Source organism: Bos taurus, chromosome 11, assembly GCF_002263795.3.
Source record: "Bos taurus isolate L1 Dominette 01449 registration number 42190680 breed Hereford chromosome 11, ARS-UCD2.0, whole genome shotgun sequence".
Classification (NCBI taxonomy): Eukaryota; Metazoa; Chordata; class Mammalia; order Artiodactyla; family Bovidae; genus Bos; species Bos taurus.
Window position 1 is genome coordinate 75,032,684 of NC_037338.1, and position 14,706 is coordinate 75,047,389.

General features: G+C 52.8%; 1 protein-coding gene across 1 annotated transcript; it reads right to left on the reverse strand.

Annotated features, from left to right (window-relative positions):
* Positions 1–1,449: 1,449 nt before the first annotated feature.
* On the reverse strand, positions 1,450–11,903 carry MFSD2B (MFSD2 lysolipid transporter B, sphingolipid). The gene is made up of 13 exons (XM_010810291.4): positions 11,648–11,903; positions 10,226–10,350; positions 9,369–9,492; positions 8,983–9,061; positions 8,761–8,891; positions 6,282–6,372; positions 6,048–6,169; positions 5,534–5,617; positions 4,956–5,036; positions 4,652–4,761; positions 3,978–4,121; positions 3,433–3,603; positions 1,450–2,314 (listed from the first exon to the last, which is right to left on the reverse strand). The coding sequence occupies exons 1-13, from the start codon at positions 11,801–11,803 to the stop codon at positions 2,290–2,292; spliced, it is 1,443 nt and encodes a 480-aa protein (XP_010808593.3). The 5' UTR covers positions 11,804–11,903; the 3' UTR covers positions 1,450–2,289.
* Positions 11,904–14,706: the final 2,803 nt, after the last annotated feature.

Genomic DNA, 14,706 nt, shown 5'->3' on the forward strand with positions numbered 1-14,706 from the left:
ACCTGGTAGAAACTGCCTTGTACCTGGTACTGTCTCCACACGGCCAGTGATTGTCCAGTGTTAAGAAACTGTTCTGGGAACTTTCTTGGTGGCCCAGTGGTTAAGAATCCACCTTTCAGTGCAGGGTACTCACGTTTGATCCATTGTCAGAGAACTAAGATCCCAACTAAGAACTTAGTTGCTGAGGGGTAACTAAGCATGCCAACCCAACAAAGACAGTACAGCCAAAAGAAAAACAAGCAAGCCAACAAAAACCTGTTCTGTAGGTGTGTGTGAGTGTGCAATGTGTGACGTATGTGTGTGCTGTATGTGCCTCTGCAGAGCAGGGGGTGAACAGAGTTTCCTATCAGCCCCTTTCTGAATCAGGAAGAGAGGCTGAGCCCAGCTCTTTCTCTGGAGCCCTGTGACCTCAAGGATCAGATGCCCTTGTCAGTGTTACGGGCCCAGAAAGCTCAGGCATCAGACAGACCGGGTCACACTCTGCGCTCTCTTTGAGGTCAGGTTCCTTCTCTTGCTACACATTTGTTGTTGTTCAGTCGCTCAGTCATGTCCGACTGCAACCCCATGGACTGTAGCACGCCAGGCTCCTCTGTCCTCCACTGTCTCCTGGCGTTGGCTCAAATTCATGTCCATTGAGTCAGTGAAGAACTCCACTCCAGTATTCTTTCCTGGAGAATCCCATGGACAGTATGAAAAGACAGCATTTGTAGAGGAAGCCAAATGCTTTAAGCTCTGAGGAGCACTATCTGAGTGTGTCTGAGCTCTGACTATCTTAGACCTTCAATCTCACCTCACACTTATGAGGCAGCCAGAGGGCTAAAGAGGAAGTGGAAGGGGGCCTAGCCCTGCAGTGGGCTTGGGAAGGGTAGAACTGGGGGCGGGGGAGGAATGTGGGGGGCAGATCTTACCTCCTGGGCCCCCTGTGGGTACCCAGGCTTCTCTAGGAACACTTGCTGGGGCATCAGGGCCCCAGGGGTTCCCCAGCTCCTCCCCAGGCCCCAAACCCACACAAGCTACTATGGTCCACTGCCCTAGCCGATGTCCTCAACTTCTTGTCTCCTCCCACAGGGAACCTGTGGTCTGAGGAACTGCAGATATTCTGGGACACATGGCTGAGGTAACATAGCCAGTTTAAGTGACATCAGGCACCCTCCCCTTCCCTCCTTGAGACAGATTTCCCAGGAGGTGGGATGAGAAGGCTGGCCACAGTCACATTTTACAGACTCAAACAGAGCTTCCCAGGTGGCTCAGCAGTAAAGAATCTGCCTGCCAATGCAGCAGATGTCAGAGACGTGGGTTCAGTCCCTGGGTTGGGAAGATCCCCTGGTGTAGGAAATGTCAACCCACTCTACTCTTCTTGCCTGGGAAACCCATGGACAGAGGAGATTGGCATGCTGCAGTCTGTGGGGTTGCAAAGAGTCGGACATGACCGAGCACACACACAAGCAAGCAAGTAGAAGATAAACCCTTTAATTTGTTTCTGAAAAAAAATAAACCTCAGTAGATCTTTCTTCCCCAAAGACATGGTGGCCTTTAGAAAGTAGTGGTTCCTGTGATTTTATAAGATGAACTTTCAGAAAAGTATTCCCACAAAAATAACTTTTGTTCATAAACATGATTGATCCTTGGTGGCTCAGTATCAGTCTGTGACCACGTCTAGAAACAGTGTCATCAGCTGAGCTGTACAAGGGGAAAGGTCTTGAGAAACACCTCACGCCCTGTTCAGCCTGTCCCCACTGCTGGCCCCTTCCGCTCCGTCTGGGGTCTGCTGACTTCTCTGGCTACATCTGTGAACCTCTCCACCTGGATATCGCAGCATGTCCATCTGTCCCCACTCTGCCCATTCACATGCTGTCTGTCAGCCTCTCCATTAGATGATCACTGCACCATCAGGAGAAACAGGAATTCTGTGTGTCTGTCTTGTCAGGTAGTTTTGCCATCCAAGCAGGTTGGTGGGCCTGGTGCTCCCACAGAAGTCTGCAGACCAGGCTGGCAGGGGCTTCCTTTTTCCAGGAATAGTTGCTACAGGAATGCTTTCCAGGTCACAGGTTGCCCAGAGCTGGGTAGTCAGCGGCACAGGCCTCTCTGAGATGTCCTGAGGTCAACAGGTAAGACATGAAAGGTGGAGCCCAGGCCGCTCCCTTCAGGAGAGTCACTGAAGACTCCACATCCCTGGGGAAAAGACAGGTTGTGTGTAAACGGTGAGGCGGGGGTGCCAAAGGGCTGAAAGGGGGGGCCTGGAGCCCAGAAGATGCTGCTCCTGACGTGCTGGCTCACAGGGTCTCAAATTCAAGCCAGAGTGTAGCTGGTCCTCCTGCGGGAAAGAGAAGAAAAGTCAGAGAGGAGGATGAGGGTGGGCGGGGGTCGGGGAAGTGTCAGTGGCTGCTCCTTGTCTCCTGAGCAACTCCTCCCCTGCTCAACCCTGAGAACGAAGCTACAGTCCTGTTCCTCCAGGTCCCACCCACGTGTCATTCCCCAAACACAGCGCATGATCTCAGTATGAGGGGCTGGAGTCCCAGGCTGTCCCCACTGAGCACTGAGGGATCCATGATGGAGCCACTTCCTGGCCTATCCTGTGTGGGCCTCTACCTGTACACGGGCTCTTGTTTGTAAGTTTTTGAGCGTGTGCAAAAACGTGGACACAGCTTGTGACTATCTGCTTGACCAGAAATGTTGACACTGCAGTGCCTGCTTGGACTTTGGCTCTGGGCTGAGCTCATGGGACACAAAAATGAAAACAGCCCCCTCAGCTGTCAAGGTCCCCACAGTCTACTGTGAAAGCCAGGCAGTGAGCAGATTGTCTCCAGGGCAGAGGGGTCTGTGCGTCCAAGTGGGAAGAACAAGGTGAGAGAGTGGCTCAGGGCAGTTGGTGTGGGGAGGAGTGGAAGATGACCCCGGGGTTTCAGCCCCCAGGCTGGAAAGTGGTGCCGTTCATTGTATGCAGCAAGAGCCAAGATTGGAGAACAAAGATGAATTCAGTTTGGGGCCCATTAAGATGGACTGACTGTACTTTCTCAAGGGTACAGTGGATAAGAATCTGCCTACCAATACAGGGGACATGGCTTCGAGCCATGGTCCGGGAAGATTCCACATGCCACAGAGCAACTAAGCCCGTAGACCACAGCTAATGAACCTGGGCTCTAGATCCCAGGAGCCACAACTGCTGAAGCCCTCGCACCCTAGAGCCCGTGCTCTGCAACAAGAGAAGCCACCGCAATGAGAAACCCAAGCACCTCAACTAGAGAGCAGCCCCTGCTCACCGCAACTAGAAAAAGCCCACGTGACAAAGAAGACCCAGTGCAGCCAAAAATAAGCAAATTTAAAAAAAAGACTGCCACGCTTGTGGAAGGTCAGGTCCACATGAGAACTGTGCACATCTACATGTCTCCCTAGGTGCTCTGCGGTGTGTACCCGTGAGTGTGAGGTGCCTACCTCCCCAGGGAGCGGGAGTTGGCCCGACTTGGCACCTTGGGAGTGGGGCCGACCATGAGGATGCACAGACCAATGAGGATCATGCTGGTGGGCACAGCACCGATGAGGACCTTGAGAGTCACCACCACCTGCTCCGACTGCCTGCAGGCTCCTGACTCGTACCCTGCGAAGCTGGAGGAGCCCCCACCCTGAGCATCCAGCTCAGAGCCTCCTGATGGAAGGGGCCCTTGGGCCCAACCCCCACCCTATCCTGAAACTTGGATTTGTTTTCTGGCCAAATCAGTCTAACTGATTTGGGAGGAAGGGAGTGTGAGGGAATAGGCAGACTGGGGAGGAGTTCAGAGAGAGCTGTGAATGCGGGGAGTAGAGGTTTCAGAAGGGGTATAGCTGCTGAGACCTGCACCCCTTCCGGCTGGGGTGGGGGTTCCCACACACTCCCCAGACTCGTGGGTGGCCCCTGGCTGGCTCGGGTGGGGGACTTTGCCCTTTGCTTCGCACACCACTTGTCTTTTGTGCCTCTGGGACAGCCCGACTCTGGGACTCACTCCAGGCTCAGAGTGGAGATGCCCAGGGCACCTGCTCCCGAAAGCTTGGTGAAGAAGACGTAGGATGAGTAGAAGATGGTCTCCAGGCCTGGGCCATGCTGGTGCTGCAGCTGGAAGTCATCGACCACGTCTGGAAGCATGGACCTGGGGGCAGGGGCTGCAGAATTATGTCTTTTATCTCTTCGGGAGCTGCCAAACTGAGGGCTCCTTGGGGACAAAGACTGAGTCAGATTCACCCCTGGGTCCCCACTGTCCAGCACCAGGACTGGTCCAAAGAGAGTCAGGCAGTAAAAGTGCTTGTACTTCCCTGGTGACTCAGACAGTAAAAAATCTGCCTGCAGTGTGGGAGACCTGGTTCAATCCCTGGGTTGGGAAGATCCCCTGGAGGAGGGTGTGGCAACCCACTCCAGAATTCTTGCCTGGAGATTCCCATGGACAGAGGAGCCTGGCGGGCTACAGTCCATGGGGTCTCATAAAAGGCAGACACACTGAGTGACTAACATTTTCACTTTCTTTTCACTTTTTCCCCAATACACTTTGGCAGCCTCTACCCCTGAAAGGGGGAGAGCCTGTCCCCAGGGGAAGGGGCCTAGGACCGCAGGTTGAGATGAAGGGGGGACACCCACTGGGAAGGACGGGAGGCCCCTACTCCTTGTGCCCCTCACCCGGCCTACCAGGGTAGCAGCAAGGACACAGCGATGCTCAGGCCAGACACAAAGGCCACGACATATGCCACGGGCACCATGGGCACAGCAGCCAGCAGGATTGCAAAGGGCACCATCGCCTAGGGAGACAGACACGCTGGCGCCTCCTCTGCTTGTACCCCTGCCCCACACACACTCATAGCTGCTCTCGGATTCACGCACTCACCAGTCCTTATTGATGCCCTCTGAGCCTGGCGCCGGGATAGACACGGAGGACGCGAGAACACCCTGCCCCCTCAACACCACCCCAGGCCTGGCTTCCTGCCTCACTCACACAGATCCCGAGGGCCGACATCCTCTTCCCAAATCGCTGCAGAACCCACTCCCACATCGGGGTGCTCAGCACTGCAGAGACCTGTGAACGGACAGAATCGTCATAGCCCAGGAAGCCCTGCTGGGGCCTCTGCCAGATTCTAAAATGCTCAGCTTTTAGGTGGGACACTTGACGTTGACCTTGTCCTTGGCTAGAACCAGTGGCTGAACTTTACGAACTTTATGACCCTGACCCCAATTCCACCCTCTGCTGAAATGGTGGTACTAGTGGTAAAGAACCCGCCTGCCAATGCAGGAGACATAAGAAATGTGGGTTTGATCCCTTGGTTGGGAAGATCCCCTGGAGAAGGAAATGGCAACCCACTCCAGTATTCTTGCCTGGAGAATCCCATGGTCAGAGGAGCCTGGTGGGCTACAGTCCATAGGGTTGCAAAGAATCGGACACGATTGAATCATCTTAGCAAAAAGCCCAAGCAGAGTCCAAAATACTGACCACCAGAACTCCATCACACAGGTCATGTCAAGGACCACACAGCCCTGACTCAGGCCTCTCGCCTCCACCACCCCATGTCCCCTCACCAGGATGGTCAGCACCATGCCCTGGACGTGGTCTTGAAGCTGGGAGGCGTGTGTACAGAACAGGACCAGGTAGCTCTGCTCCACCTGAGGAGTCGACAGGAAGTAGGCATGTACAGGAAATGGCAGAAATGTAGAAATCAAGGGCAAGCCTGAGGTCTTGAGTTGGGCCTTCCCTTTGGGCCTCCAAGCTCTGATTTCTGCTACCATCATGCAATCCCTTCCCCAACAATGGAGTTTTATCCCGACACAGGTTTAAACACCATTCCTAGTCTCCCCCTCGCACAGCTGAGATGGATGGACTTTACCCCTCCTGACACTTCCTGGTGTCTGGGCCCTGACTCTCCCCAGTCCCACTAGATCTGGTAGGTTTCTCTCCTCCCAGCATCAGCCTTGCCAAGCCCTTGCCAGCCACTGGTTTTCCTGTGGTATGGTGGAGACGAGAGATTAACCTGAACCTATGCAAGCTCAGTATGGCCAGAGCCCAGCCAGTGGGGATCAGCCTGGCCAGACATACCTGAACAGCTGCTGAGATGAAGAGGAAGGAGATGACCAGATTCAGATAGGGCCGATGCCGGACCGTGAGACCTAGCCCAGCCAGGAAGCCCAGGCCCTGGCCGGATGCTGGGGTGGAGGGGTCTATAACATTGGAAAGGGACATCTTGGATTGGTGGAGTTCAAAATAAAAACTCATGCCCAAGAGGAGCGACCAGCTTCTGCTTCCACACTCTGTCTACAGCCCTGTACCTACCTGATCGCTCCTTCACCCCCAGGTAGAGCAAAGTACTGCACACTGGGTAAGTCAAAGCAACCACAGTGGCTGCAATGAAGTAGAGACGAGTCTGTGGACAGGACAGAACTTCAGTGGGGGTGATGTCTCCAACCCGTGGAGGTGGGGATACCCAGGGGCCTGGCAGGAGTGCCTCCCAGTGGGAGCAGAGGGACACTCAGTCCAAGTCCAAGGATGCTGGGTGCTCTTCCTCTCCATCAGCCCACAGGAGGGGCAGATCTAAGGGCCCAGAATGGTCCTTCTGCTGACCCTGTGCCTCCTGTGGGCATTCATGTAACCACGAGTCAAATCCCTCCCTCCCTCTCTGTCATTTTTTTTAAGCAAACATTCATTGCTTCTGTCTTCGGTGTGCTAGACCCTGAGGTTACAGTGATGAATAAATGACCCTGTGCATCCACAGTAAGGGGCTTGGGGTGAGGGGGAGACAGATCCATGAATAGACAGTTACAGTGTGATGTATGATGACACAGAAAATGTCGAAAATAGAAACGGTGCCACCGAGCATTCAGAGGAAGACACATATGGAATAAAGTACATATAAGGCCTGCATGGGAGTAACAGTCACCCAGTTCAGGATAGGGGTTGCCTTTGGTGGGGGAGGAAGGAGGGAGATGCAGAGCTTCACCGGTGTGAGGGGTCCCACTTTCAGAAAGCTCTGCACTTGGGAGTTAATGCTCTGCTCTCTTGAAATTTGGGACGGTTTTATCTATGAATTTGTGTTTGGTAAGTGCAGTCTATGGGACAGCAGAGCTGAAACTAACAAGAGGCCCCTGGACGCTTCTCACCATGGCTCACAGCCTCATGTGAGCCATGAGGACACGAGGGAGGGCAGGTTCTCAGCTTCCTACTCCCTACTTCTTGCCATCCTATGCCCCACCTGGCCTCCTGCTCTCGCACCCAAGGGGAGCTCCTCAACCCTGCTCCCCACTTCTACCCTCTGTTCCACTATTCTCACCTAGACAGTGACCCAGAAGCTTTGGGGAGGGACCTTGTAGAGGCTTCCCTGGTGGCTCAGATAATGAAGAATCTGCCTACAATGCAGGAGATTTGAGTTTGAGCCCTGCATCAGGAAGATCCCCTGGAGAAGGGAATAGCAATCCACTCCAGTATTCTTGCCTGGAGAATCCCAGGGACAGAGGAGCCTGGTGGGCTACAGTCTATGGGGTAGCAAAGAGTTGGACATGACTGAGCAACTTTGACTCTCATTTTTTTTTGTGGCAGGGGGCCCTGGGCTTGGAAGCAGGGAAGGTAAATCTGCAAGCCACAACCCCTCTGATCCTGGGCTAGTAGCACCATGATGGGCTTTGAGGGCAATGGGGCATAGCCTCTCACCTACCCAGATTCAGGCAATCTCTTGACTGGGGCAGTGGGCCATGGGAAGGGGAGATTGACTCCCTGCTCTCTCTGGGGCCCTACAGCTTCATTTCACACTGTACGGAGGCACATTCTGTAGCTGGGCTGCAGGTGTCCTGGGGATCTCTACACAGGACTTCATTGTAATGTTTTCTTACAGGCAGTGAACCATGGGTGCGTGATGCTGGCACTATGCTCATAACATTATTCTCAAATGTTGGTGAAGGTCAGTGATGTCATTTGCTTAAGAAGAGGGGGAGTAGAAGATGCACTTGACAGATAAATAGATGCTGCTGCTGCTGCTGCTGCTGCTGCTGCTAAGTCGCTTCAGTCGTGTCCGACTCTGTGTGACCCCATAGATGGCAGCCCACCAGGCTCCCCCGTCCTTGGGATTCTCCAGGCAAGGACATTGGAGTGGGATGCCATTTCCTTCTCCAATGCATGAAAATGAAAAGTGAAAGTGAAGTCGCTCAGTCGTGTCCGACTCCTAGCGACCCCATGGACTGCAGCCTACCAGGCTCCTCCACCCATGGGATTTTCCAGGCAAGAGTACTGGAGTGGGGTGCCATTGCCTTCTCGGATAAATAGATGAACGAACATCTCCTAATTGCTGAAAAGGGAACGGCTTTGAGGGAAGAGGAAGGGGTACCGCCCCCAGGTTTCCCCTCTCCTTTCACACTGTGGGTGGGGTTGGGGGGACACCTGTTCAGGGCTGGGTGGCACTGCTCATAGGATGGGTTTTGCCCAGAGCTCTGCCAGGACACTAAACCCTTCTGCTGTCTCTCTCCTGCCCTTGCTGGCGGCCCCTCCCCGCCCTGCCCCTTCTCTGGGGTCACCTCCTCCCCTCCAGATGGCCTGCTGGCCTGTTGTTTGGCTCCACGTTTAGAAGGCGCCCAGCAGGAGAAGCAGATTTAGCGGGAGGATGGGGGACATGGGCTCAGCACGAGGATCAGGGAAGGAATGAAAAAGCCTGCTGGGCAGGGCTGAGCCCCCAAACAGCCATGAAGAGACCTGGCGGAGAAACGTTCCTCAAAGAGGTGGCCTGGAAGCGGGGGCTCCAGGGGCTCTGCGCAGCCTGGACACTCACCGCGTTGGGGGAAACAGCCCCTTCCCCTGGGAGCGTGTCCTCCTTGCACCTATGGGACCCGTGGGCACCAGACACAATGAGTCCGTGGACGGTGGCTCCCATCAGCGTCCCCGCCATCTCCAAGGTCATCCCTGGGAAACAGCATGCAGCAAGGTGACTGAGCTCATGGGGCTGGGCCAGAGCTACCCGCTCCCACCCAACCGCACACCCGCCTGCACTCACGGTACGCGGTGGCTGAGTCCCGCTCCTTGGGGTTGGGGGTCAGGAGCATGGTCAGCGCCGTGTAGGGCACCTGGAAGAACTGCAGGACCAGGCAGAGCTTAGGACAGTGCCCACTGCCAGGCGGCCAACCCAGGTCAGCAGCTTCCCCAGGCCAGGCCCGTGCCAGGTTGGCATGTCCCCACAGATCCCCTCAACCTGGAGTTAGGGGCTGAGGAGCAGGAGGGGCATCTGGCCTAGAGCACACAAGAAAAGCTAATGGCCAGTTACCACCTGGTGAGCAGGTGGGCAGCGGGCACCCCCCAGCACACACACACACACTTCAGGCAGGCCTCCTGCCAGCATGAGGTTCCAGGAATCCAGACCCAGGAAGGGGCCCACCTGCTTACCGTGGCCAAGGCCTGGAACAGGCAGTAGAGGGTCGTGTACCAGAGGCCTCGCAAGGTGGTGAAGGGGGGCAAGAACCACAGGAAGAAGTAGGCCAAGGCAATGAAGGGCATGCAGCCCAGCACCCTGCGGAAGCACAGCCCGGTGGGGCGGCCTGCAGCACTAGCACAGGGGGTCCCCAGGGGCCAGGAGCAGCCTCGCTTGGCCCGCAGCCCTGGAGGAGCCCTGGTCTGGGGCTAAGGGTGGGAGCCACGGAGGGGGAGAGGCGGCTGAGGGGATGAGGAGGTCCCTGGGAGTGGGGGCTGGGGCCCTTAGGGGCTGCATGCGTGCGTGCTAAGTCACTTCAGTTGTGTCCAACTCTTTGCCACCCTATGGACTATAGCCCGTCAGGCTCCTCTGTCCATGGGATTCTCCAGGCAAGAATGCTGGAGTGGGTTTCCATGCCGTCCTCCAGGGGATCTTCCCGACCCAGGGATTGAACCCCTATCTCTTACATCTCCTGCATTGGCAGACAAGTTCTTTACCATTAGGGTCACCTGGGCTGGGTGGTGCCATTCCCTGTACCCAGGAAAGTCGTATCTCCTCTGTGAGAACTTCCAAGCCATCCAGCCCCGCCTGGCCGCACTCCGAGCCCCCTGGGGCCAGGCCTGCGACTCTTGTCCAGCTCTATGCCACCCGGTGAGGGAGAGGTCCCTGAGCACCTGCATGACTCACTCAGACCCATTCCATTCCTGTTACCCACTGTCCAGACCTGACCTCTAACCACCCATAGGATTTTCTACTAGCAGCAGCTGTGACAAATGCAGAGATCTCAAGCCAGGGGTGGGTGCCAGGATCCTAAGGACCATGGGGTGCTCACCAGGGCATGAGTCGTCCAGACCCTGTCCTCCTGCTTCTGTTGATGAGAAACCCAGCCAAAGGGTCTGCAGCTGCCCCAGACACCTTCCCTCCAAACAGGACCAGTGACACCTGGGCAGCAGGGATCTGAAAGGGACAGAGGAGGGGACAGCCAAGGCCCTGCACAGTCAGCGAGGGTGTCTGGACCTGCCCGCCAATCAGGAGAAAGACCCTGGAAACTGGCTGGGGCCATAGCCACGCTGTAAAGATCTATTCAGTCCCTCCCCCAGGCCAGGAATCCAGGCGGCTCTGAGGACATCTATGCACCAATGGAGAAGGGATAGAGGGACAAGGAGAGGGGAACAGGTGCACACTAGCACATTCCTGTTATATTTATACCCAGTCACTTTAGGAGAAGACTTGAGAGACCCTCCCCTGAGGTGGCTCAGTGCGTGAAGGGTGCACTGAAGCTGACAGTCAGAGGCAGAGCTTGTGTTTTACAATGAAAATGGTTTATTGATTTTTCTGATTACATAAAGTGATAACACTCATTACACACACATTTAAACAGTTCAGGAAAATATCACGCAAAGCTCATCTGAAATTCCACCATCCTGAGACAACTGCCAGGAGCATTTTGATCGTTCTTTCTCTCATTTCCTTATGTGCATTTGTGATTTATAATTTTATACAAATGGGATATCGGTGTCATTTAAAAAATCATGGAAAATAAGTAAATAATAGATACTTTATTAAAAATTTTTGTTTATCCTCTATCCTCCACTAGTCCCTTCTATCGCCAACATTAACATACTTCTGGATGGATGTCCTTTTGGAATATACTTTCTCCATGCTCATCCTTTAATCATGTTGTTGTCCAGTTGCTAACTGGTGTCTGACTCTGCGGCCCCATGGACTGCAGCAGGCCAGGCTTCCCTGTCCTTTACTATCTCCTAGAATTTGCTCAAACTCGTGTCCATTGAGTCAGTGATGCTGTTCAACCATCTCCTTATACCTGTGTCCTCATATATATAGGGCATGTTTTTGTTTTGTTCAAATGGGGTCTTTTTATATGTATACCCTTCTCTAAAACTAATTTTTCTCACTTGACAGTGCATCATGGAAATTCTTGGGCGTCAACTGGTATAGATCTAACTCATTCTTTGAGTGACTACACACTACTCCATTATGTGGACATAGTCCAACTTACTGTTGAACTACTTCTATATTTGGGGGCATTCGTGTTGTTTCCCATTCTTCTACTACAAACAACCTGCAAATAAACATCTTTCAGGAGGTTGCCCTCAACAGTATTTGGTTTTTCTCAGCCTTGGGTCAGAAGTGCCATTTACCAAGGATCGTGGCAGTGGAAGTAAAGGCAGGTTGAAAGGACCAGACACCAGACATGGGAGTAGGGAACCCCAAGGCTGCTGCCCACACTCACCTGTGCCACATCGAGCAGGAAAAGTTGCAGGTAAAAGGCTATGGCGCTGGAGGCCACCTGGTTGGGAACCCCTCCAATGCCATAGCACAACTTCCTATAGAATGAGAGGCGACCAGCTCCGCTGTCCTGGGGGAGACACAGAAGCTCAGCCCCCATAGGTACCAACCACTCCCTCCAGCCCCCTGACTTCCAAAAGTATCCTGCAGCCCTGTCTTGAAGGCTGTTCCAGCAACCTCTCAGTCCTAATTGCTCTCAGATTATCTTAAAAGAAGTGAGACAGGACTTCTCTGGCAGTCCAGTGGTTGAGAATCTGCCTGCCAACGCAGGGAAATGGGGTTTGATCTCTGGTCCAGGAAGATTCCACCTGCCTTAGGGCAATTAAGCCTGTGAGTCACAACCGCTGAGCCTGCGCTCTAGCGCTTGTGCTTTTCAACAGGAGAAGCCACTGCAGTGAGGAGCCCATGCACAGCAACGAAGACCCAGTGCAGTCAACGACAAACACACAAAAAAGAAATGCGGCAAAAAGGGGAGAAAAAAGAAAAAACCTAAACCGTGACTTCTAAGCATTTCCAGGGGGAAGTTTTTCCTTATATTCCCTCTTCCCCCAGTGCTTTCTGCTGCAGTCTGTTTTATTAGTCAGCAAACTAAAGTGAACTGGGAGGGTCAGGAGGCCCCTAACTTTGCCACAAACTTCCTGTGTGTGCCTTTGAATAAATCACGTTATCTCTCTAAGCCTCATCTGTCGATTGGAATATTCCTGCCAACTTTGAGGGATGTTTTGATGAGCAAATGAGGCCATGGCTTTGGGAGCTGATTGTTAAATGTTCAGGACTTTTGCAAGCCAGTTGTTGAACCATTTGGCAGCCTGAAATCAGCCATGGGGAGAGTATTTACACCACAGAAATCAGTAAACAACAAATATCAGAGCAAAAATGAAGTAAAGGTTACATGTATACCCACACACATATATTTGGGGTTTATCCCACATGATTGCCAAACAGGCATTCCAGCTTAGCATGGTCAAAACACAGCTCCTGATTTCCATCCCATTGTTTTAATCTAACTCTACTGTCCTCATTGCAACAAAAGGCCCCAGTGTTCACTCAGCAGCTCAGGCCACAAACCTAGGTGCCATCCTTGATTCTTCCTTCCCAGTTTCCCTGTCTAATCTATTAGTGAGAGTCTAAGTGGCTTCTCAACTTCTACTCTCATTCCCTACTATCCACTTTCTGTCCAGTAGTTGAAGTGATCTTTTCATAACATAAATCAGATTGTGTCTCTTCTCTGGTGAAAACCCCTCAACAACTTGCCATTACAGTTTGAATAAAACTCCAAGTCCTTCCCATATAGCCTAAAGGAGCCCACACAATCAGCTGTCACTCCTTTTCCCACCTTACTTCAGATAGCTCTCCTCAACCATGGTAGCCTCCATCCTGTTACTCAAAATGACCTTGTCTGTTACTGCCTCAGGGCCTTTGCACTTCCTATCCCCCAGCTATTCCTCCAGGTCTTTGCAAGAGCTGACTTCTTGCCATTCAGGCTGAAGCCTAAATGTCATCTCTTTAGAGGAGTCTTCACTGACCACCCAAATTTCTCTCAATTGTACTCACTATAGGATATATTCATATTTATTTCCTGCCTCTCTTCACCAGCACATAAACTCTCTGAAAGCATGAACTATATAACTTTTATTCACCACCATGTCCCCAGTACCTAGAAAAATGCTGGGTGTGTAGATGCTCAATATATATTTGTTGAAAGAATAAGTGACATGAAGATGCTGTGTTAAGTGCTATTTCTCCCAAAGGTGCTGGGAATCATTCTTTTTCATCTTTTGCCTGGGGATCGGAGGGGAGTGGAGAGATCTACAGCTTCACCCAGTTAGGTATCTAGACAGACACCCTAAAAGGACTCTTTTGAAAGGAAGGTCTTTCCAGATAAGGGTTTATCAAATCCTCTGCACTCTTCCTACCCACACATGAGGCAGGATGTGGTCTCTTCTGACATTTTTGTGAACAATATTTCAACTTTCAGAAAATTTAACACCAGGCAGAATCCAACATGTTAGCCCCTCCTCCCCATTCCCCAACCCCTCTCCATAAAGGGATTCTGGTTTCCTCCTAAAGGTACCTATCAAGTTCTGGTACATAGCAGGCACATGAAAATTTTTAAAAATCTAGGTATATGATTCAGTCTTGGAATCTTGAGGAATACCACTGTACCTACTAAAATCATAAGCTCTTCACAGTCAACTGAGGACGTTTCAGTTAGGCAAACTTGACAAATTTGAATGCAAATTCTCCGTCTGCCATTTCTAGCTGTGTAACCCAAGACAAGGTACTCAGTATGGCTAAACTTCATCAAGTGTACAATGGGGGTAATACACCTCCCAGAGTTGTTATGAAAATTAAATGCTAGCGTTTCATGGCTAATGTTTTCTCCCTAACAACTCATGTCATCCTGAGTTTTTAAAGTTCCCTGCGAAATGAGAGTCCCCAGAGGGCCTCTTGATCTTGCTTTCTGTCTTGGAGCCCACTACCTTTTGCTCGGAGGGGCTCGTAGGGGAAGCGCAGAGACAGCATAGGGAACTGAGGTGGCGAAGCCAAGCCAGGGACAGAATGAAGGCGCAGCACATAGTGAGCAGTGGATTCCGCATCTAGCAGCGAGCTCGAAAGTCCTAACTTCTCTCCAACTCAGCCACCCTGAATGACACATGCCCTGGCCCTATCCAGGGGGTGGGGGAGAGGGGAGGTAGAAGGGCTGAGGCGACCCCTGGATTCCCACCTGCCCTCCACCCTCACTTCGGAGCCTGGTTACCAGGAAGGGCTCTGGGTGCAGTCTCCGCTAGGAGAGTCTGGTGCCTGGAGGGAGCCAGGTTTGAGAGGGCGGCCAAGCCCATAGCTCCTACCTGGAGATTGGGGAAGGCGGGCCCAATTAGAAGTCCCAAGTGCCCGGGGTTCCAGAGACTTCGGGAAGACCTGGCGGGTGGTGGACAAGAGCCCTAGACTGGCCCTGATCGACTAGCTGAAGGAATCAGCGGCCTTCTGCACTTGTCTACG